The 25,927-nt window shown below is 34.0% G+C and overlaps 2 protein-coding genes across 4 annotated transcripts in view; both read right to left on the bottom strand.

Annotated features, from left to right (window-relative positions):
* Positions 1-772: 772 nt before the first annotated feature.
* Ptip (PAX transcription activation domain interacting protein) lies at positions 773-12,637 on the bottom strand. Of its 2 annotated transcripts, XM_076785168.1 has the most exons (9): positions 12,374-12,635; positions 11,658-11,842; positions 9,134-11,541; positions 7,279-7,723; positions 5,558-5,742; positions 5,208-5,449; positions 4,264-4,533; positions 2,709-2,913; positions 773-975 (listed from the first exon to the last, which is right to left on the bottom strand). In XM_076785168.1, the coding sequence occupies exons 1-9, from the start codon at positions 12,467-12,469 to the stop codon at positions 908-910; spliced, it is 4,104 nt and encodes a 1,367-aa protein (XP_076641283.1). In that variant the 5' UTR covers positions 12,470-12,635; the 3' UTR covers positions 773-907. The 2 variants fall into 2 exon arrangements, 1 of the variants encoding a protein (XP_076641283.1); XR_013081963.1 differs by lacking the exons at positions 773-975; positions 2,709-2,913 and having other exon boundaries at positions 4,438-4,565; positions 5,121-5,449; positions 12,374-12,637.
* Positions 12,638-17,443: 4,806 nt separating this feature from the next.
* The window catches only part of LOC143352568 (uncharacterized), a 176,316-nt gene continuing 167,832 nt past the window's right edge, over positions 17,444-25,927 (bottom strand). For both annotated transcript variants that reach the window (XM_076785172.1, XM_076785171.1), the window contains 2 exons: positions 23,392-23,859; positions 17,444-20,939 (listed from right to left, as the gene is read on the bottom strand). In XM_076785172.1, the coding sequence (XP_076641287.1) occupies positions 20,349-20,939; positions 23,392-23,859 (1,059 nt within the window). In that variant the 3' untranslated portion in view covers positions 17,444-20,348. The remainder of the gene's footprint in view (positions 20,940-23,391; positions 23,860-25,927) is intronic.

The following is a 25,927-nucleotide window of genomic DNA, read 5'->3' on the forward strand; positions in this document are numbered from 1 at the left end:
AACATTTATAGAACTTTGATTAAGAATTTAGAAATATATAATATAACATTCTTGAATATCGCAGAAGTTATTTGCTGTGCGAGATGTATATGATTGGAAAGTGATGAAGTACTTGTATTTTAAAGATCGGAATAACGGAATTCACAAAAATTTGGAATAAAAGCTGTAATTAAGATTGTAAGTATGCAGTAGATTACAGACAAATTTTAATAGTAACTAACAATAATTTCTTTGTTTAAACTTGAATGTGATTGATCGTTGAAATTGTATGAATACGCGCCCCTTTATTAGAAAGTTACGATAGTATAGTATACCAATAAATAAACATAAGTTATCTTCAAGTGTCTGAAAATAAAGAAAGTATAGGTAAAATTTCAATCCACAAATTCGTCACTCATTTTTGCTTAGAGCATACCTCTCTGGAACATGTAGCACACGTTAAAAAGAAAAACAAGTTTTCTAAAGAAAAAAGGAAGTGATACTTTTTACGATTTCTGATGTTAATCGAAATTGAGCCACAAAATAGACTACTTTTATCTCACTTTATCATTCGATACTTCATTATGTGTCCCTCTATACAAAAATATAATTCTCCTCAATCCTTTCGTAGAATTCCAGCATTTCCATAGAACTCGCACAATGCGTATTACACGTGCGTTACTATGTTAAGATGAATCATATCAAATTTTGTTGAGAACGCTGCAAAGAACGCTTCCCAAAAATAGCGTAAAAGGAAAGGTTTGGAATGTATCAGTGAAAGTAGTTCCTCCTGTATCATAAAATTATGTTCTTTATTGTCCCATTGAAGAAGGTAAGCAAAAATTTTTCATCTCTAAAATGGCTCACTGGAGAATTAGTAAGCCCACATCTGAGATTAAAATGCAGCATATCGTGTACTGCACTATATTCATACTTGATCTGCTTGGAAGTATTGTCGTGCGACTGCCCCTAACACGATCTCTGCACTGAACACACCTACAATGTTACAAACATATTAAAATAAGTTTCCTTTTGCTGTTAACATAACGTGCGATTAGAAGGTCTTTCAACATTTATAGCCTGTCCCACTGTACTGGAGATATCTCTGAAAAAGTTAATATATTTGTATAAAATGTAATATGAATCGAAGGTACATTGAAAACACTAATGCGTTCTTACAGAATATTTGGTAATGTTTTGGCATACTTTCTACTATACATATAGTATAATGTTTTGTACGATACAGATAGTGACTTCTATATTTTCCGAATGCGGTCATGCAAGGTTTTTAACCTTGCACATATGTTTTCCTTTAAGTTTATGCTGCATAATAGACTAAACATTTTTTATGGAAATGGTATCAGATGACTGAGAACAAGTACAACACAACGATATCATTTTATGTTAGACGTTCTGTGCATACGCGGCTTGGAGGTTTCAGGTCCTTATTCTCTTACAAAATGCATTTGATACTAGTTTTACTAAATCTATGTAAAAATGTATTAGTATTTTAAATGTACTTTCGATCCATATTCCATTTTGAACACATACACTCATTTTTGCAGAGATATCGTTAGTAAATTGTTGTGGAACATCCAGTAAATGCCGTGAAAGTCATTAATGATCAGCACTAATGAATCACAGTCCAAAAAATTTTAACTCTTTTTTTGCGTTCCGAATTAAACCGGTACTAAGAAAAAACATACTGTGTAAAACGTTAACTCCGAATTTTAACTGGAAGAATAATTATGGGGAAAAATAGGTAAGTAAGTTGTTTGCTTATTTTTGCTATTTAACGGTGTGCAAAAATTTTCGATTCTCTCTAACACATACTCTCAAAATTGTTTCTAACGATTCAGTTGACTATTCTAATTGTAGAAAATTAAGAACGCCAAAAAAATAAAAAAAATTATATTATATATTTATGCAATGCAAACACACTTATAACGGAGCGGCGCTTATTGTTAGATTTACGTCTGTAGTCTGATTTGTGTATATATACAAGTTTTTTGTCGATGAAGGGCGGAATTGAGGTTTCATTTCGTTTAAGGGTATCTTTGACCGCTTTATCCGACGGTAACGTTTGCGCGGCATTCGATATGTTAAATTCAAGTACTTTTATCATTTCTTAATACTTTCTTTTTGAATTGTTCTTCTCTTTAAAAAACATTATTAATTATAATTTTAAGATTATGAATATTTTTAATGTTTAAGCGTTAATACAATTTACAGGTAAAATAGCACCTTATAATGTAAAGAGTATTTAATTAAAAAAATATTAATATCAATTTGCTTAAAGTTGTTGTTGTATTGTAATAAAAAAATATTAAAAACGCATCATATTTCTACATGAAATAGTTTTTCAAAAAATCGATGCGTTATCGAAATCAGAAATAGTAAAATAATTGAGTAGAAAACAGTAACTTTTTTATTAACCATTATTTAACTTCAATAAAAAAACCTACTATTCACAGAATTAATTGTAAGTTTATAAGGTTTGTTGCAATACTTTAAAAGGTATAAATAAAGTAGTAGATAGGTGCATGCGTAGGTTTCTGGAAATTCAAAACTGACCATTCCGGTACGCCGACTATTTGCCGATGATAAAGTCAGGCCGGTGAACAATAATAACAAAGTATGTATCACCATTTGTACTTATTATCAGTAAAACAGTAAATTATAATACACATATTTAAATGGTAATTGAAGGACAGTGAAGAATCACTTACTGATATTTGCACGTAAGACATCGGAAAGAAGATGCAGGTCATTTTCGTGAGAAACAATGATATAAGTTAATTTATTACTATTCATTTCCTGGATTTGCGCGAGGGATCTGCGCGTTTTTTCCATTGCTCCACCCGCACTCTCGATAATTTCTGCGATCGCCGGTGGCGACGGTATAACACTTGGTGTCACATAAAATATTTTACCCTGTCAAACAAAACGAATTTTCACAGAAATTCGAGATATAGCGATGTTAAATAACTTTATCACCACACAAATACATTGGTGTGCGAAATTAAAGCATCACTAAATTTTCGTTCAACGTAGATTTAGAGACTGGAGTCTCACCTTTAAAATGACCCCTGGACGGTGGCTGTACGATTTTTTCTGACTAAGTTATTGAACATTGTATGAAAGATGTGTCGTCGGCATTCAAACAATGTCTATGGCATTGGAGGAGGAAATCGTTCGAGTGAACACCGCATGTATGTTTCTTTACTTGGTTTATACTTATTGCGTATTGAGTAGCCAGCAATTTCTTAGTGATCCTTTAATTTTGCATACCATTTTGTACATCTGAACATAGTGCCTCATCTTGATTTCATACAATTACTTTTTGAACTATCTGTTATTCGAAAAAACTGTTCTCACAATATGTACAGGCTGTATAAAAATTATATGTCATGACTACAGTAAATTCTCAATATAAGTTCCTACAAGCCTAACGTTTAAAGGTCCCTGAATTACCCAGACTACTTGGAAAAAAATGCTCAAAAATTTCATTTTACACAAGGTTTCCCCCTTAAAAGCCTGCGCTCACGCGGGCTTTGAACTATGCCAACGGCCGCGACTCTCTGCGTCTCTTTCTTTCCCATACACTGTTGTTCTTTGCGTCCGAAACTTTCATCGCTCATTATAATATATTGATGAAAGTCCCATAAAAAATAATGAAAAATAAAGAAGTTTTGTTATTAGATTAATAGTGATCTCCTGGTATCACATCAATATACCCGACCGTGTTATGTTACACTCCTCGGTGGTGTTATACCCCGCGGTAGTGTGGGTAGTTCAGGGACCTTTAAATGTTAGGCTTGTAGGGGCTTATATCGAGAATTTACTGTAGTCGTGACACATCATTTTTATACACATTGTACATCACAATGAAAGTGAGCTTGTCGTGTAATGACATAAAATGTCTTTTTCTTATAAAGTATTAATTGGCTTTATGTCACGATTGAAAAGCGTGGATTGTAGTTTACAATCGATTAAAAATATGTTAGCAATGACGTTAACGGCACGACTAGAAAAATGTGTAAAATCAACAATATGAAATGATCAAACGTGACTAGTTAGAAACATGAATTTTTGGAATCTAATTCTTGGATGACGAGATCTGGATCAAAACACAGGACTGCAAACGTTCCATCTAAACTGTACTTTTCTAGCAGTCGGTATAAATTATTAGTTAAATATATTAGGTTCGATAGGTAGTTTAATGTTTATAATATACTAATAATATACAATATACTAAATAGGGGAGTAAAATAAAACAATCACCTTAAGTACTGTTCCTCGGTTAGGGCTTACTAGAGCCTTTTCAATACTAAAATTAAAATTTTTCTCGAATTCTGAATCGCCAAGCATATATCCACTTTCATCTAAGAATGTATTCCTTGCGAAACAATCGAGTAACCACTGTAACGTGACAATATATTTACAACGTGATAGACAACACAAAAATTTTACAGTTCTTATTGGTGTTGACATCACGAGATGTGTAGCATCCCTCCAACTGGCAGCCATTGCACCACCTAATTCCCGAATTCTCTGTTGGGAAAATAGTATATCATTAGAAATTGCTTAACTCTAATAGCTGTACACACGATTCTTTTACAGAGTTAGACTACAATTGTAGACGAAAAGATGTTTTGTTTTTTTGCGAAAAATTTCTCACTTCATTTATAAATCTTACAAATTTTTTTTCAAATTCATTTGTTAATGCTTAGAGATTATAATAGAGAAAATCCGTAAATTTCTATTTTAATCGTATCCCTACAGATTCAGATATCGTGTACATTACTTTAGAAAATATCATTTCGAAATAAACGTGTTTCAAGTTTAGATCCCTTTGCGCGCAAGCACCTACGGGAGTTAACTCCGAAGTGAATTTTAATTATGCTTGATACTGCTAACTATGATTGAAATCAAAAGATTTCGAAAATTTGATCATTTTACAGTAGCCTAACTCCTCAAATTATTACACAGTAAGATCGCTGTATTTGTAATATAAAATTACAAATACAATGTTATTGAAAAATCTGCGGAACCGAGTTGAATGACAAAAAGTAATATGTACTTATGTAACAGTAAAATATTTTCTTAGGCTCAATTTTACGATCGAAATGGACAAGAACAATCGAAAAATGCGACTTCATATTTTAGTATTGTGAAACAGGAAATTCGCAATCTAGCGGGCTTATAACTTCTTATATTCACATTACCTTTGCATGCTTTCTAGGATTAATACCAGAAAATAATATCCTCGGTTGCTTATCTGGAGACGGAGGATCGGGATTAATGACAACTATGGGCTCATCCAAGCCCAACAAATGTGGATCTTTGTTCAGCAATGGGCCGTCTAGCCGCGGTTTTTTATACTTTCTTATCGAGTTTGGACCCTGACCAACCTGTTTTACTTTATCATAAGACTCTTGAGTAATGTTTATTGGCATTTTCCATGCAGCTGAAAAGTACATTTTTTCAATTATGCTACGAATTTGGTATAAGCGAGAAATGGAAAGAGCTACAATTCTTTATTGTAAAAGAACATAATCAGCAATGTTCACGATACCCATTAAATGAGGCACTAGAGAATAATCCAATCTGAACGGATTGCTGAGACTGTACTGTTGATATTTTGGATTTTCGATTTGATGCAGGACATTCATTTGCCCGCATAGTAAGTCCGTTAACCATTGCGCATTTACTACTCCAGTCTGCCACTCCCGCGCCTTTTTATATTTTTGACCGTCGGGTCTGAAATAGTATTCTTTTCGTTAAGCGAAGGAATGGTGAAGAGTTATGTACATTGCGACCATTTATATGAAGACAATTTAAATTCATTGCTCTTCTATTGTTCTTTTATTACTACTAACTATCAAAGTTCTGTTTGTTAAATTATAACTAGTACTTATAAGAATTAATTTAGATACAAATATTAAATAAAATTCTTGTAAGTAGAGAATAGATCTATTTTCGAAGCTTGAACAAAAATTTGTAAATATTGTCCACGTATATATATGGTCAGTGTAAAATACAGTAAAAATAATATTTCACTATTATATATCTACGGCGAAGCAATCTTACATAAAAGCATTTTGATAGCTAGTAATTGCACCTAAAACTGCATGCAACTTATGTTGACATGAAATTTTCCTGTATTATAAAGTAAGAAAAGAGTATAGTCGGGTAAGGGGCTAAAAAATGTATTAGAATCAAATCAAGTCAATTAATCTATCAAGAAGCAAAATTTTGTGGGAGGTTTCAACCCTCTAACTTGATCGTAAGGGAAAGATATGATAGATAAATATGCCGAAAGTCATTTTATCGGTCAATGTTGAAAATAATGGAAACAATAAGTTTTCGAAAATTCTTCTTCTTCTTGCTTGAAGATGACTTAATATTAATTTTAGGGGCGGGAAATTTTAATGGCAGTGTTAAATAAATTATAAGTACAGAAATCGTTTTTGGAGCGACACTAGTTACAAATTGCAGTCTTTTATGATCAGTAAGTATTGCTTCTTATCTAACACGTAGTGTTGTGTCACAGAAACTTTCGTTTCTATGGAGACGACATATGGAGACAACAATTACCAACTTTATACCCATTATTTTTTATTAAGATATTTGAGTGAATAAAAAGACAAGTAACAGATACATACTAATTTTTTATCGTGGTAAAGGCCTAAAAATATTTAATAAAAATAATAATAGATATAATATTTAATATTTTGATTTGACTACAAACTGCCGACATTTTGTAAATAATCATGGTTTCTAATTTGTTTTTGTTCGGACCATAACTACATTCATACTGATTAATAACAAACTTCTATTTTTTGTTTCGAATCGGTAGAAAAACCAGAATTGGGCAACCATCAATCCATATTTTTCAAAAAATATTGAACTCGGGAAATTTTGATTATTTTTAATTTAAAAAATCACACATGTACTTCAAATACCAATTGATTTGTATGCCAAATTCCAATGCAAAAAAATAATTGAAAAAAATCCCTAAAAATTCGTGAAGAAACTTATTAACGATTCACAAATCTTCCGTAATTTTGTCTTTGCTTGAAATATGGACCTCTATAGTAAAAACGATCAGGTAGTCTGATGAACGCTACAGGTGTTTTGTAACACTAGGTGTGTAAAACTCGTACTTATTGTACATAGTACCTGTTGGCCGTGAAAAGCGATTTTCATACTAGACTCAATAAAATACTTCGAATACGTTATGGACTGTAAGGAGCGGCGAAGAGATATACGTATATTAACGATTCTGAACGTTACCTTCTGCAAACGAGAAGAGTGTTGTGCCTGGTAAAGTAATTGGTAACTTTCGATCCCAACGCTTCCAGCATATACTTGACCTTGACACGTTCCTCCCCTTCAAATCCGGACAACGATACAATTTGTTTCCCGCACGGAAGTTCTGTCAAGCTGAATGGTGTTGGGAAATGTAGCGCGTGCCAAGGCGGTAGTACCTGCTGTTTATTGACAACATCGGACAGCCAGTGGGCACTGACACAACGTTTCCCTTCGCGGAGCGCTTGCACCACTGTTGGATGTTTCTGTGTGATAGCAAGCACATGGGTGGCCCGGGTGCAGTATTGGGGTTCAACCTCACCGCCGTGTCTTTCGATAACTTGCTTCCATATTGATACATCGTTCGGACGTTGCACGTCGTATTCAACAATAACAAAGATACAGCCTAGCAAAAATAGATCTGGTGGCACTGAAAGCACAAACAACGAAACGTTATTTCCAAAGATTGGGAAATCGATATTGGGGACAACGGAAGAGGAAGCAGCGAAGAACGACGCACTAGTTCAAGCCGATTGTTTATTGTATTATTAGGAGACGTACGATTAGTTCTTATTCATTTAGGATAAAATTGATTTCGATGAAAAATACGGTGTTACGCGGAAACTAAACAAGCAAGAAAGTTCAGGGTCGAGTCAAAAGATAGAGGAGACTCTCCTCTGTATATCCATATATCTAATTTTATGTACTTTCTAATAGTTGTAAATGCTTGTCAAAGTTTGAAACAGAACTGACGCGGGTACTTTCTACATTCTACTTTTATATTTATGTGAAAAATCCTTCATCTAGCTGGAATTTACTGTACAGTAATGAATTCTACAGACAGTTCTGGTAAAGAAATCATTCACGAAGAGTATTTGGTTCGGTTAGTATATCAGCAGATCAAGAAAATATTCATTGACAGCTTGTGTGCGACGCGTTCGCGCCACGCGGTCATTGCGGTCTTTTCTCGGCTTGGCAGGGCCGTAGCCACGCGTAGTCGATATTGGTGCCACTGAAATATGTCTTTGTTTAGTATGCTTAATTACATACACTTTTTTTTGTTTCTTTTTCTTGGGTGCCAATCCTTACAAAAAATTATAAAACTACGAGGTATATTCACCTTTCATTGTGGAAATACTTAATAAAGACAATTAAATACAAAAACTTACCTATTTCTGATGTAAACAAATTAAAAAATTTTTCCACCTTGCTTGACGCTTATAAAGTAAACAATATTTCTATTCAGCATTAACTCACTGGCTCCAATAATGGATTAAAACTGGTATACTGAATTTCCTTTTGATAAAAATGTGTTCAAATTAATTTGTTATGCATTGACAGTGTCCTGTTGCTCCAAACAGTGTTTAAATGGTTATAACGATTTTATGTATGAAACAAACCTATAGCTTTTACGATTGAGGCAGAAACTATTCATAAAAATTAAAATTTTGTACGCTTTCTTCAAAATTGAATGTTTTAGACAGTAGATGTGAAGCAGAAGAATAGCTAACAAATTTGCATTCAATAGATCAAAATCTACAGGAATCACTTATTAGTTACTGCAATGCAAAATAGGTGTTGTTATTATTCAAATCTAATCGCAACATCGTAGAAAAAGGCCAATGAAAGCGACAGATATTTTATATAGATATTTTTTCTTCTCCCCGTCATTTTTCTATGCAAGTTATCTGAAACTGGTTTGTATGCAATCCCAATTGGGAAACTGGAAAACGAGACGTTGGTTTCCGCATGGTTTTGTAAATAGAGTGCAGATGATTATGTACATGAAGCATTCACGGTATCTTAATTAGGAATTTGAAAAAAAATAAAAAAAGCATACGTTTTAGATTTGGATTGTGTCCGTAGAACTGAGCTTTCGCCTGCGGCATCACCGGGGCGTACTGCATCTTTATTGGAGCCCCGGATGGTGCTCCATTCGTAATGTTCGCCACGGTCCTCCGCTGATAAGCCGCAAGGAGCTGTGGGTCCTGAGACGGCGGTGGTGGTGGCCTGTGCTGGGCGGTCATTAATCTTAGCTGACCAGCAGCACTGCCCTCGGTCGCGCTACCTTGCAATCTGTTCGTCAACATATTTGCCAATGCAGTTTTCGTTTTCGCATTGACAACTAACTGTTGATCCGGTGATATTTGAACGTTGTTAGGCAACGATGTGAGAGGTGGTTCCTGCTGCGCATTCTGTTGCTGCTGTTGTTGTTGTTGTTGTTGTTGCTGCTGCTGCTGTTGCTGCAGGTGTTGCAACTGTTGCAGTCTCGCCATTTGCTGTTTCTGCATGTGTAACTGTGCTATATGTTGTGGAGTTAGGGGCTGGCCTTGTTGGAACGTTTGACCAGGCTGGGCGGCTGGTGGACCTTGTACGTTTTGTCCGGTTTGTACGATAACTTGGTTAGAAGAATTGATAGGCGTTAAAGCTGGTGGTTGAACGCCGGTATGTACTGGTTTCTGGCCAGGTGTCTGCGCTATTTGTGGCCCTATCATTTGCGATCTTGGTTGCTGAACCCATTGCAAGCCGCCTGGCTGCACTGGTTTACCGGGACTCCTAATAACCGCGATATGGGCCCCTTGTTGTGCTTGGCGATTCTGCATTTGCCTTTGTAACAATAGGTTCTTCTGTTTCTGTATCTTTTGTATAAATTGGGCTCTCTGTTGCGGATCCATTTGTTGTAATTGTTGATGGGTTTGGGCATCCAGTTGAATCAACTGTCTTGGTTGTTGAGGTGGTTGTTGAGCCCATTGTCCACTTGGTCTTTGAGCACCAATTTGTTGCTGCTGCTGTCTTTGTAATTGTAAATGATATTGTTGTTGTTGCCACTGCGAATCTCTTTGTACAATAAAACTTTGTTGATTTGGTCCCATTAATGGCTGATTTGGAGGCTGTTGTTGCAACTGACCATCCCTTATAACAAACTGTTGAGAACTTTGAGGCGCGGATTGTTGCAACTGTTGCGATATTTGCTGAATTTTTTGTTGCTGCTGCTGCTGTTGTAATAATATTATTTGTCGTTGTTCAGTGGTCAACTGTTGCGGTGGAGCTTGCTGCTGATTCAGCTGATGTGCTCCAATCTGTTGAGGCGGTGTAGGAATTTGCTGTTGCTGAAGAACTATTTGCTGTTGCTGCGATGTTAATTGCACTTGTTGTTGGACCAGTTGTTGTTGAGGAGTGATTTGCTGCTGTTGTGGTATGTGTTGTTGTTGATTTAGTTGTTGTTGCGAAAGTATCTGCTGTTGATTCAATTGTTTCTGTTGTTGCGTCAATAGCTGCTGTGGAGACGACAATTGATGTTGAGATATTTGCGAATTCAACTGCTGCGGTTGCTGTGACATTAGTGGCTGCTGCGCTCCTATTAATTGCGGTTGTGGTGTCAATTGAGGTGATGATTGCTGGTTCAGAAGCTGTTGTTGTGTGTAAGTTGATTGTTGTAATTGTGGATGCTGTGTAAGCTGCTGCGACATCTGTTGCTGTTGTAGTATTGTATGCTGCATATTCATTTGTTGTTGTTGTTGTTGCTGCTGTTGAGGTGGTACTTCGGGTGGTTGTATTTGTGGCACAGATTTCATTTGAGGTACATTATTTTGTTGAGACGCTTGAGGTAACCAGCCAGTTTGAGTAATATTTTGATCGGATACAGAAGACACGATTGTGGAAGCATTCGATAAACTTGTTGTAGCAGTTGGACGTGAAAGATGTAGTTGCTGCGTACTAACAGTATTTTGCCCACTTGTTGAGAAAGGAAGGGTTGCAATAGTTGCATTATTAGTATTGACATTATGCGATGCACTGGAAGCTACAGGTGGACTTGGTTGATTCCAAGGCATACGTTGTTTAAGTTGTTCCAACATTGCTTTAGTTCTATCTTGTTCTTCTTGCGTAATATTGTTATCTGTATCTTCATCCATAAAACCAGTAATCATAGCTGTGGAACTATTTGGATATATTAAAAGTCTAGGGTGAAATTCCACTTCGCTTATAATAGTTCCTTTTCTACAGCATTCTGTTACCCAATCTGGAGTTACAATTTGTATGGGATGCCGTGTGGCAGTTTCATATTTAAGACCAGCAGCCTTTCCAGTAATTAAATGAGTGCAATACTGGTCTAACCGTAATTGACATTTACCACCTTGTAATGTGACCATTGCCCATAGACTTTTGCTATCCGCACGGCTTACCTGAGACACACATGCTCGTACATTCGAAAACAATTGTGCATCTTCAGGTGAAAAATAGTGTGGCCTATATCAATGGTACTGCTAAGGAAATTGATTACTTTGAACTATTGATATATAGTTAGTGTTAATAATTATTCATTGAATGATTTTAGTAATTATTAAACTAAAGATTAAGGATACGGTAGAAGTTTGTTACATTTAACAGAATATAAAATCCAGTTCTGTGTAACTGCTGGTATTTCATAAATATCCTTTGCAGCGGAAATATCATTTTCCAACGCATCATAGCCTGCTATTAAATGTGTAACAAAATCACTGAAATAATTTGATCTTTCCGCGCCACTTTCTTGTAGTAAATTTAATATCTGTAAAGAATTAAAAAATGCTGGTTTTAAAAATGATTTTTGCTTAGCTATTAATTGTAGATGTTAATACAACTACAAATACGAGTTTGCTTTAAAAAATAATTATAAATATTATAAGTGTTATCAATAAAATTAATTGTTTCCTTTTTCATAAACAATAAATTATGACAATATGTTACAACTGTTATATTAATAATGATATATGTTTCATATTTTGGTTGATGGATTCACGCAATAATGGCTAAGATTACTAAACTTTTATTTATTCGATACAGAAACATATTACGTATAAGAACATAGGTGATACAAATCGGACTTTTCAAAAATCTTGTATCATGTCCATAGAATGTTGCAATCTGTTAAAATTGACTCCATTTTATAACCTCTACCGCGCGTATTGTGATCGGTTTAAGGTAATCGAGAATAATTCACAATTTATAACAGTCGCAGTGCATCGATAACAATATCACCCGATTAAAGACAATACATTAAAGGGAATGGAAAAACGCGGGAATCGGTGAAATGGCATACCTTGGGATCACCTTCGCCACTGACGTAGTATTTAACATCGGCGAACAGGGCACCATCGAGTTTTAATTCTTCGAGGCCGGCCCTTATATCGCCCATCCTTGTCAAATTGTAAACAAAATCACGTTCCCCACATCACAAAAAAGCGGCGCGTTTTCTAAAATCACTTTGAAACTGTATATGATATTTGATAACAAAACTCAGCCGCGACGCTTTTGTTATTATTATGATCGTAAGGTTATGTCGCTACATCAGAGTCGAACGACCGTACTTTACGTTCGATATATATCGACGACTTCAAGTGCGCCTGATTTGAACGTCCGAATATTTAAATGTAATGTATAATAGTGTAATGTAATAGTGAGATAGAGTTTGGTAGATTTTTTATTGTTTATATTCACCTTAAAATAAATAAATAAATTATATCCATAAGAAGTTTAATATCTGTACTTTCATTTCAAAATCCGTTTATTGAATTTAACTGTTTAATTTTACAAACAAGTTTTGCTGATAAAGTTAGGTAATATAATTATTTTTAAGGAATTTTACTAAATCAAAAGTGTACTCCAAGGATAATACAGCGTAAATGAGTTAGAGACGAACATCATTTTGGCTTTTAAAGATTTAAAAAATAAACATAATTAAGTACAAGAAGTGCAGACTTTAGTTCAACGAGCAGAGCTGTACATAATACGGTTGTTAAATTAACTCTTCGCTGGCAATGGCCTTTTTCACTAACACGGTCGGCAAATTGCCATTCCCGGACTTGATTTTTTATTTTTATAATATTTAAAAAATCTGAAAAAATGTTTAGTTTCTTGTTAAAGCCTCTAATTTAATATAAATTTATAATGATCCATACCTTTTTCCCAGAATTTCAGGATGTTCCACACTTATTTCCGAGCAACATTTTGTTTCTTCTATATTTTCTATAACATAATAAACAAAATTCGTAATTATTTGTTGTGTTTTTACTTTAAAATAGACCAATTTAACATTACTATACATTCTATACGTGTACCATTGCATTTCATACATAAAAAACTTTGCTGCTTCCCTTTAGTTTCGTATCTTTGTGTTTGCTTGCAAACTATGTATCTCGCTAGAGCCAAAAATACGTGTGACTCGGGGAGTGCATTCCTGCGTTCCTTACAAGTTAATTTTTTTCAGCACCAAATAATGAAAGAGTTCCTAGTTCATCTCGTAGTTGTATGCAATCTCGGTAAGAATTTGTGAGGATTTAATTCAACATTAATGGACACAATGGATATATTGTAACCATTTTATAGTGATCACGAGTAAAATACTTATGTGTGCTTGATTGAAACGTGAAGGAGTGTTGACCCCTTCTACTCGATAATTCCATGAGGCGGATATTAGAAATGCCCTTGTGGATTTTAACGAGTAGCCAGGTTCAATGTCGCTGGAGCCCCACATACGAGCAAGGTAAACATGTAAGTATCTATCATTTGATACGAAGCTGTCGCGCGCCTCTATGACGTACACAACGTATACCTCTGTTGGCCGGGTTGCTGCATTTTAGGCGAATTTTAAATTGTTAATAACTAAAAAATGAATCCCAAATCACAATTTTGTTACTCTGTGTTTTCGTCTTATATTGTCATGGAGAACTACCCATTAAATTTTCTCCCACCTATAATCGAACACCCTGTATATCGATGATATATCTTGGAGTAAATTTTAATAAAGAGATTTTAAATTCTTTCTAAATAAATATAAGTACTACTAAATGAAATAAAGAGTTTACATTTAAAGTTTTCGTCATTACCTACATTCAAAATAATTAAGAAGCACTAAAGATAAGATTGGTTAGCATTGTGTTGGGTGATTAAAACAAAGTAACACTTGAAAACATTGTTTACTTTATTGTATACTCTTCTTCATTCGCGGAATAGGTACATGTCAGCGTCTAAAATGCTTTTCGCTGTATAGTCCATCGAAACTGTTACGCATTGTTTATTCTTTTCTATTTCTTCGTTTTGTTCGAACTTGCGCAATTTCTCTGTCACTCTCGCTCTCATCCTCTCCTTCTCTCTTTCTAGCTATCTTCTTTTTCTTACTTCTCTCTCTCTCTCTCTCTCTCTCTCTCTCTCTCTTTCATACTCAATCGTTCTAATATATTATAACCATACATTTCCTATTTTCTTTAGTAATTCTTTAAATTAACATTCACTCTGTTCCTTTCGCTCATAGATAAATAAATTACAGGCTAGTATGTACAAGATCTTAATAGATTTCCTCTCTTATTTAGTAGTCATTTGTCACTTAACAGATTTATTCATTTTGTAAAGACTCTAGAAATATTGAGCTTGGTCTGGTCAATATACGTCATATGTATATTCCCATTAACATTTGTCGACTTGTGTGTGTATACATACATATTTTCGAAAATTATGTTATTCATCACTTCGAAGTATCGAATATTCATCTGTAATTACGAGCGTGGTGCATCTTTTCAACAATTTAAACAATTGGGGTAGGAAAGGAAAATTAATAGTTCCACAAATTTTAGACCTTCGAACAGTTTGCAGAATCGTTAAGTTGAATTTTGGTTATTGTAAAATTAAAACTAATCGTTTGTAGGTTTGTATGTACATACATGTATGTGTCTGTGTATGTGCATATGCATGTGTCCTGTATGTAGATACGTGTGTGTGTGTGTGAGCGTATTGTTTTGTAAGAACAAATTCATAATTATTTCAATCTTATTAACAAAGATTTTAAGGGATGTTTAATAATATAGACTGGTTAGCTTCATAAACAAAAAATCGTAACAATAATTAACACTATTTGCTACAACTGATGAAAGATTCATTGGTGCTTGGTGATTAAATAAATTTCTTATTAATGTCTGGTATGGAATGAAAGCTTAATTTTATAATTTAGTTTAATGTCCGTCTCGTGTACACAATTACATATTCAAGTGGGTGATTAAGTTTTAATTTTACATATTCTAAGTATAATATCCTCTCAGGCACCTGTGATTATTTACAATTCAAGGACTGAACAATTAAAGTGAAATATAAATTCAATGCTATTTGTTTATGGAAAAGAGATTTTAAAAATGTTCTTAAGACGATAATCAATTCTATTGGATGTTAAACTTGAAAAATAGTGTTATAAATGAACTGAATAAAACTGCAATAAAATAAGTAATGTTTATCTAATTAAGAGGATAACTATACTTAGCCACATATTGTGCTTATTAGATGATAAAATAAATTAATAATCTTTTTCTAATTAAAATTATAATGTACTGTTTGCGCGTGGACAGGAGAAGTTGAGCTGGAACTTAAGAAGTCAGTAATAGCAAGTATGAAAGAGGAGCAAATGTACTTTTCATAATGCTTTGCAATATAAAGTGCGAAGGCGAATCTCTTAACTGTAACGGAGTTACACTTTTATTCTTTTCTTGCTTCAAAAATTTTGTGATCTTGAGAAAATTATTTTATGGAAAAATCTCCACTTTGATTATCTTTAACCGTGTTTCGAGACATTACACATTTAAGCAGTCAGCTGTGGCAACCTCTTTTCAGAGCGCACACCTATGTATGTCGCGAGAATCAAGCGATGACGGATATAGTCGTCATGACATAAAATACTGCCATTTCTTCATGACGGATATAGTCGTCAAACACAGCTGACTGGTTAAAACATTACTAAAACATTAGAAACTATAAATAATACTTTATAAGTTTCAACTAATGATTTATAATGTCACGGAAGAATAATATTATTAGTCGCCAAAACATTCTTACTCAAACAATATATACACACACACATATATATATATATATATGCTACACTTTAATATACCGAATCTAGACTTAAAATCAGAATTTATTTATCACATCCAGTTAATCAAATTTCGTTTTCGATTGACGATTTTTTTTTTTTTTGGAGTGGGCAACATTTATTTTTTTGTCAAAGTAATTAAAATGTTTGTTTCAGTCAAGCAACAGTTCTCATCACTGTCACATATAAATAATTTAAAATCAAATTGAATGCAAACCTTTTATCTTAATTACAACATTTTCTGAAATCCCCTGTTATAATAGAAATCGTCTATAAATTAATTTCATTACAACAAGCAACAATGGAGCAGTTTCATTATCAGACAAAAGTATGAAATATGTTTTAGTTTGAGAAACAATATAGTGGACAAACATAGAGAACGTGATAGGACATTTTTATTGGTTATAACGTATATGTTATAACATGAAATATTAGCAGAATTTTGTAAATATGAACAATTTAATAATATTAGTAACTCAATGTATCTATTAATTGTTTAATTTATGAATACGATAGATTATTCTAAAGTGTATGATATGTTGCTCCAAACTTGATTTCATGACACTTGAAATCTTTATCTCTTGAAAACTTGATGCGATAGAGAAAATCTGATGTTAGACTCAGATTCAATATACCAGAGCAAGGAACAGGCATAATGTCTGAAATGTTTGTTTAGTTTCTAGGGTAAAGAACGTATTTTTATCAAGTAATGTGATTGGAACAATATATTTGGTGAAAAATATTTGTAATTTATTTTATACAGGCAATATCTTGTGAGGTAATATTATTCTTATAAGGTGTCTCATAATCTATAATATAACGGAAAAATGTCTGATTTACCATTCAGAAGTAAGTCAGATATGGAAATATTTTGCACAAGGTTTACCGTTTAAGAAAACATTTTAACAATACGTTGACTTACTCAACCTTGTAGAAGTCTATGAAACGTATCTTGTACTTTAAATCATATAGCATTTCCAACGTAAACCATTTGTAAAAATCTACTAGCTTCTTTTCCTCGATTGTAACATCCTTCAAAGTATAAAATGCGAGTATTGGAATTTTTGAATTTTAAGATTGCTCGATCAGTGAATAAACATTTAACAGACAATTTTTTACACAGACATATTTGAAATGAAATGTAGTAGTCGCTTTGTATGCTACATTCTTAAAAAAACATTCTTATAAAAAAATAATATATATTTTACTTAAGTGAAAGAAACACAACGAAAATAAGTAAGTAAGTGATCAAAAAATATTACAGTCGAAATATGAAAATAAACTTGATCTTCAAATTATATGTATATTGTGGCATCCTGTGTCATTGTTTAATAATTTGCATTATTTTTAGTCTATGTATATATATTACTTTTTTTAAAAGACTTAAGCGACAAATATTTATTACATAGTTCGTATCTAATAGTCAACTGTTAGAAGGACAATTTGAATCGATAGAATTTGGTGATCTCTGAAATAACTTTATACATAATTATCAAACATAATAATTTTCAAATGAAACTTTATATCAGTATCAGAGTAGTGTATATTTTTGAGATGGCATTAAGGAGATATGGCATTAACGACAATTTATATTCCATTAATAACATTTATGAGTAGTCCAGTGATCCACTTCGTTTTGTTAAACAGAGTAACATTAAGAAAAATCATTTTGATGAACTTTTCTCCTGTATTGGGCCGCTCTAAATTCTGTTGAATCTGTATTTTTTTTTTACTGTAGACATTAAATTTTTCAATTTCACTTGCATTAATTAGAAGATGATTTTCACGTTGTTTTCCAGCTTTGTACTGATTTTACAGTCACATGTTTATGTATTTCTTTCTGGAATAAAATTGTACGATGTTTGCTACATTTCACGCGAGCATTAAAAATTTAGTGACCAATAGTCAAGTTGTTCGCAAACAAACGTCATTGTAGACGCAATTTATGTATAGTCTGCATAAGAGGCATAAGTCATCGAATATTCATAAAGAGAGATACGGAAATTAATTATCTTATAGACCGCCAGTTGTTAATAAATTCTATACTACCTTATTTCTGAATAAGAAATCGCACTGTTTTCAGATATATCAGGGGCATGAGACACTGTACGGTAGGGTAGATCGTATTTTTTGATCACTACATTTCTTTTTGACATTCCGTAGGATTGTGTCAATGGATGAAAAAATAATCTGTGCAAAATTTGACATAGATGGGACCATAGGCGTAGACAGAGGGGGCATGCGGCATCCCCCCCCCCCATTGTATGGAAAAAATATGGGCGTAGCCAGGGTGAGCGGCCAAGGACTGGTGGCATTCTAAGTGTCTGACTAAGTTGTCGGCTCTAATTCGGCCTCCCCTTAGGCAAATTCCTGGCTACGCCCATGAATGGGACACTTGGAAGACGCATCAAATCGAATTTGAAAAGAGTTTATATGTTTGCAACTTGTTTTTCTCGATTCCAACATGTATCATTACTAGACTGTGGATTTTATGCATTTATGACAAAAATGGGTAGGTACAATTTGAAATAGTGAACAGATGAAGAGTGTTTCGAGAGACCAATGTACTATTTTCTACTTCATAAAATTATTAGAGAAAGAATTTTTTACTTGGCTTCTGTTTCTTACAATCGATGCACAACATTGTCATTTTGCATACATATCCGCAGTCCAATCATTACTATACAGTTTTATATACCCTTTAATTTGTCATTTATAATTCTTCATTTAATTTGTCATCGTGCGTATGTGGTACATGGAAATATCATTATTATCTATGAATATAAGAAAGAATTTTCCAAAGGAAAGTTGCACTGTTCAATAAAGTGAATATAATTCTAAAAAAATTTCTTTCAACGAAAGTTAATTTTTCAGATTTTAAATCCATAATATTTTTTTCAAAATGATCTTCCATTTTGTATCTATGTATATTCTTAAGGAGCATAGGAAGTTAATTGGCCAATTGTACTATGACAAATGTAATAAAAACGTACAGTAATGACATACATACTTACATAGTACAATACAATCGAGAAAAACGGATTACAAAAATATACAATTAAAATTTTAACTTTGGGTACAGATTATTTTTTTATCCAATAACACAATTCTAAAAAGTGTTCCGCAAAAATTTGAAAACTGATCATCGACCAGGTATAGTTAAGGTTTGCTCTAGTGCACAGTCGCGAGATTATCGGAGACTTTTCAATTTCATCGAACTGATTTGCGGCAGCTGTGATCTATTTCAAATTCGGTCCTTTAAAGTGATGCTCAATACAAAATTATTGATACACTGCAAGAGAGAAACGGCAACTCAGCAGCATGTCATTAATTTTTTCAATATAACTCAATAAATTATGTAATTTTACTGATAAAGGTCGTGTAATATTCAGAAATATTTTGTATTTTCGTTCATCATTAACGATATCTGAAAGCATTTGTAATTCAGTAGTTTTATTGAAGTCTTTATAATAGATATGAGTATCTAAATATATGTAAGTTTAAATCACTATAACCTTAAAAATATGAAAAAAATCATGTCGTTACTTGCTAAATATATTACCAGTACGTGTATGCATTCTATTTTAATTTCACAAAATTATACAAGTCCCTTTAAGTAAGAAAATGAAACTGATACTACTTAGAAAAAAATGTCATTCTCACTGTAGATGTAAAAACGAAACTGGTACGAATGTCGATGAAAAGATAAAAAAAAGTAAAGAAACAGGAAATGGGTATGAAATCTTTATAAAAGACAACGAACAAATGAAGATGCTTGAAACAAGTGCATTGTCGGCAGTCAAAGGTTCGCCAGGCAAGATTCTTAAGAAAAACCATTCGACTAACACACGCAGAGAGGGTGTGAAGAAAATGTAAATTACATATACATACATACGTTAAGGATCTTACAGGCGTAAAACTTATAGTCGATATAGATGGCCAGGACGATATAAATGGAACGATCGACTCGACTTTTCGACTAGAGTTAAGATTACATCATAGTCTCGCTACAACTGGTCAAACTATCAAAGTCTAATTGTAAGTAAGGGCAATCTTGATCGCAAAAACTTGCTGTACCGGCGGTGGCCGAGCCATTACACCAGCCCTTAGGATGTAACGTATTTGTGAGGTAACATAGTACGCCTAGAATCTCGTTAATGCGCTAGGAACCCGGACTTTCGCTACTTCTTCGTCTCGCTTCGAGTTCCCGAGCGAGCATCGTCACCTCCCAATTATTGTTTCCCCCCTCGTGCGACTCGTCGTCGTCGTCCTCATCGTTCCCGCTGTCGCTTCTATCAGCTCTGTCGTCGCACTCGTCCTCCGACCTGCTGCTATCACTGTTCGATTCCAAATCGATCACCACCTCGCCCTTCCACAAGCTCTGCGGAACAATTGAACTGGGCAGCTCTTGCAGCTCTAAAGTTTCCTCTTCGGAATGCTCCTCCCAGGATCTTCTATTTTGGGAGGTGGATTCCGTGGACAGAGAGGGACGCGTGTAATGCGAACGAGCAGTGAGAACTGTGTCCACCGAACCATCCCTCATGAAAGGATGATCCTCGCGGTCGTCGTCTAAATCCTCTTCGAGTGAGGCGTCATGTTCCGTGCTGTCCCCAAGCGACTCGTCCGCATTTCGCGACTCTCTTTGCTCCAACTCTTGTATCCGAGCCTGCAGTTGAGATATTATTTCGTCCCGTTTCCGAATTTCCAGCTCCAATGATGTGAACTGCTGCCCGAATTTCGTTTGTATGTCCTCCTGAAATTTCGTTTGTGGAAATAGATTAACATTTCATACGAAGAAATAAGTCCTTCTCGAACAAACATTTGTTCGAGCAAAATATTTCTAAGTAATTTGTACTCATATGCATACATATGTACAGGGACTCAAGATATTATATGTAAAAGCCGTTAAAGCGTGATTCTACACCTTAGGATCGGCGGAGATCTGTTAAAAAAGATTGGTACAAAATTGACTTTGACCGACTTTTTCAATGTCAAACATTTTTTTATTGCATCTGATAGTACTCATCGCAAAGAACGAAAGTCTTGAAAGAATTATTCCATTCTGTTTACAGGGTGTCCCAAAATGATATAAACGCGGAGGGGATGATACTACATGAAAAAATAAGTTGAAAATACAGAATACATTTTCTTCATTTCACGTATCCTTTTTGAAGAGAATTGACTTTAAAAATCCGTCAAGTTCGCCTGCCTAGCGTTTTTAAGAAGTAAAATTAACACATCATGAACAGACGCGTCAGACAATTCCTATTCAATAGCACGTATGTTCGCCAAATTTTCAAATTCAAATTTTTCGCAAAGGAGACAAATGAAAAAAATCTGTTCTATATTTTTTCATGTAGAATCACCACCTCCACTTTTATACCATTTTCGACACCCTGTAGACCAGTGGTGGGCACGGTAGGGTCCCCCTATCTGCCTGCTTCCTCCACGAACGTCTCTTTTACGAACGGTTTATTTTCGACCCATTGTTCCTTTGAGGAGTTTGTTCCTTTGGATGAGTAGAACACGATACAATCATAACAATTTGACCTTGGAAAAGTCGGTCAAGGTCAATTTTGTACCAAACTTTTTTAACAGATCTTCGCCGATCCTAAGGTGTAGAATCACGCTGTAACGATTTTCACACATCATTCCTCGAGTCCCTGTACATATGTATAGATATAAGTACAAATTACTTAGCAATGTTTCTTGACATGCTGTACAGTGGTATAAAAAAGAATGTTTAAATAGTAATGTATACGATAACTATCACAATTTTTTGCAAGCTGAAGTTTGATTTGAAAGCAACAATCAATTTCTTTATCAATATTTACGGTAGTTTATTTAAAACAATGAAATAGGCAAAGGAACTGGCTGGAAAAAAGTAAGTTTAATACTACATTTTTGTGATTACAATTTGGATATTTAAACATTTTTTTAGTTTTGTTACTTTGTAGAACTTCCGTTGCTCTCCATTGCAGCTTATGGCTTATACTCTGTTTGGTATACTTGCAATTAACCGCTAGCCGTACGATTATCTTCATGGTTACAAGAATTAGAACTTTTTTGTCTGTAATAATTTCTCAGAAAAGGGAAGAAAATTTATACTTTGATTGTATGCCTTGTAGGATTTTAATGTAACAGGTTCAAAGAATCGAAGATTTTTTTTACATACTTCGAAGGTATCAACAACTCTTAAAAATATGTTCCCAAAGTCTAAAAGCTTAATTATACAAAATCAAGGTTTTACAGTTTGTTTAGTGAGAGACGTTCGAACGGTTCTCGTTATATCTGTGACACACTTTAAACTCATTTTTCGCGAAGTCACATTTTCAAAACTGGCGTACACAATACATAGAAACTAGTCAATTGATCAATTTCGGACAATGCTTCTTCAATTGAAGAGCTCAGGACAACAAACGGTCAGCTCGATTTCGACGTGACTGTAAAAGAACAAATTTCTTCGATAGTTCTGTGCAACAAATGGTCATATCATGAGACGTTTTTAACTGTTTGTTGCCCCGGACGAGATGAAATTTTCCCAAAAAATCGATATTCCTATAAATACGTGCGGAGCAACAAACGGTTAACTATTTGAACTTTTCATTTATTGAGTAAAAACATTAGAAAACAACTAACGATATATATATATTTTATTGAACAGAATTTTATATTTTATTTAACATAATTGAATAACTAGAAATGTTTTTACAAGAAGTTATATTCATTACTATCATCTTCACAGCCACGATTCAGTTTTCGTCATATATCTTAACGTACCGACGATACGTATTTAGTAGTAATATTATTGAATACATTTTATTGCAAAATGTAATATAGTAATTATAGAAAAAAAATATTATATTATAACAAAAAAAAAATAAACTTGATTCACATAACATCTTGTTCATCACCATCATTTTCACCACCGCGCTTAAGTTTATTATACCAATCATGATCTGCTGATCATATGTATTTTGATACTAATTTTTTTACATCATCAAATTTTTTATATAAAAATGATTTGGCTGTTGAAACAAGCTAGCATATGATTATTTTAAATTGGCATGTAGTCGAATAAGATAATATACTATCTTAAATTTATTTCGATAATGCCCAAGCCTGATTATAAATTCATAAACAGAATGGTGTGTTAGAGTCACAAGCTGTGAAAAACAGCTCCGAAAAGGGGAAAAAAGACTTACCAGACGACCCTTAATGACTTCTCTGATACCAGACACCAGCTCCCCAATGTATTCCTCTTCTCGTGGTCGAGATACCACTTGCAGGACACCTCCACTGCCCGAAGGACGGAAACTGAGTTTATTGGGCGGTGGCAGTGAGGCCTGTCCTTGGGTATCCGGCAACTGAGATCCATGTGGATAATTCCCTGGAATCTGCTCGGACGGTGGACTTTGCAGCGTATACTTGTTAAATGTCACACTCTTCGAGAGTTTTGAATGCCTCGCAGCGTAGCCCTCAATGGTCTGTGCTCTCATTAATTTCCTCAATTCGGCAGTGGCCGCCTCGCGATCCGGTGTACTCGTTGCTGAAGTATCAGAGCTACCTGTTCTACTGCCAGCGGATAGTTTTTTCAGTATGCTCTTCAAATTTCGCCTCTCCAACGTCTCGTTCTCTGGCGACAATGGATCCGTTGGCGATGATCGCCGATGCTAAAGAAACAACGGTAATTATATACTTTAGCGATTCCTCACCGATTTCGGTGATCTTGAAATATATTGTCCAGATCACTATTCTGAACAACTTTTCGCTCGGCCTAAGTTTTTTTTTAGATATTCGCAAAGAACTGTTAGTCTTTTATTCGTCTTTTAGGTCGGAGGAGGCGCTCCACCCCTCTCCCCGCAACTCCTCTCACAGAACTTTAAGGGAGACCCAACCCAGACCTAACCAAAATTCATTTTAAAGCTTATTCTCGTTCACCGTTTACCGTTTCTGGTAGTAGTAAACAGATAATGATACAGTATGTATATCCTATCTGTTATCGACCATATTCTTTTCTGAAGAATTTACTTATTGAAAAAGTATATCGAAAATACATTTTTTGTAAGGTTTGTTATTAAGTATTAACTCATTTTCACGAAAACTCAAAAATCACAGTTTATGAACGACAATAGCGGAAACGTGTTTTTGTAATCCTTGTGTATCCTGAATTTTTCAAATTTTTCTATATTAATAATGGTAAACAATACAACAACGAATTAAAATGCGTCAGAATAAGGATATAAATCTTTTGATTTCGTTGTGAAATCATGTATAATAAAAAGCTGAGTTTAATGACATTGAATAAATTATACAAATTTGTTGCATGGATCCAATCTAAAGCACCATAACACAATTTATTAAATGGTATTTATCATCAGATTTAAAGGAATTATGTGGCATTAAAACTAAATTTTACATTTCCATGGAGGACAGTTTTATTTCGGTATCCATTACCGACAAATTCCTCATTAGATTTATATCTGGGTTGCGCGTATTTCATGCGGAAACAGTATCTACGTTTCGAATGACCGAACTTCCTCGTTTAGCATCGGCTACATCGGTGAAAAGCGCAGCCGAGGTTAGTCAGATGTTTACAAGTTGTTATTGTGAATTATGTGTGATTGATGAATTTGTATTTCAACGTCAATTGTTAATTTCATTTCAAATATGAGCATAGCATTATATCGGAGTTCTTGCTTGAAGAGTGTAGAACTGTTTTGAAAACGCGAATGTCTTACAAATTATAAAGATAATCTTCTTTTCAATTATGGTTAAAAAAACTTGCTTCCTATATAAAAGCAATAATTGTCCATAAATTGTGTTTTTTCTATCTTAAACTTCGGAATCGGTTTCAATTACAAACGGATATATGTTTTTAAGTAAAAATATAAAAGAATTTCAGGAGTACAGTAATTCTGTAAGTATTTACAAAAAGTCAACATTTTTCAACATATAATTTTATCACAAAAAAAAAATGATGAAAAGTTATTTTGAGAACTTGAGAGTCCAATGTGCAGAGAATAATTGTTCACAGATTTGTATCCATTCAATAACAACTATTCGAATAACAAAAAACGAATGAGCTGCCCCGTCCAAAAAGTATGTAGAGTATCTACATTAAATAAAAAAGTGACGACTGCAGTGGTTTTAAAGTAAACAGATTCTATTTATTTTATAATACCTACATAGCGGTAATTATTTACTAAAGTTATTATACTGAACAACATTTTTGTATACATGTTACCGCTGAACGACCTTGGTTTGCAAGATATTTCCGGAAAACTGTTGGGATAACTATAGCAAACTACCTTTTACTAATGACTAAATTTCACCCCCCCCCCCTCCTAAACCTAACCCAGACCTAAACAAAATTCGTTTAAAATGACTATACAAACTTCAGTTAGTTTAAGAATTTTAATTTTTTTTTTGAGTTGCCAGAGACCACGGAGATTTAGATATACATACCTATTTGAAAAGAATCTTGGTTAGGTTTGGCTTTGGTCTTTCGAATATCTAAAAATTGGAATAGCTTCATTGCCAATCATTCACCTTAAATACGAAAGAACAAAGCAACATTATTGTAAATAATTACCCATATTGCTTATCCAGCGCCAGAAACAGGGCTTTAAATTAAGTATAAAATATTTTCATACTTCTACAGGATGTCAGTTTCAAATTAATTTCTGTAAAATATGTTTGCGAGTAGTTTTTGCCTTCACATGGTAGAATAAATACTTT

This window comes from Halictus rubicundus, chromosome 3 (assembly GCF_050948215.1).
Source record: "Halictus rubicundus isolate RS-2024b chromosome 3, iyHalRubi1_principal, whole genome shotgun sequence".
In the NCBI taxonomy this organism is placed as follows: Eukaryota; Metazoa; Arthropoda; class Insecta; order Hymenoptera; family Halictidae; genus Halictus; species Halictus rubicundus.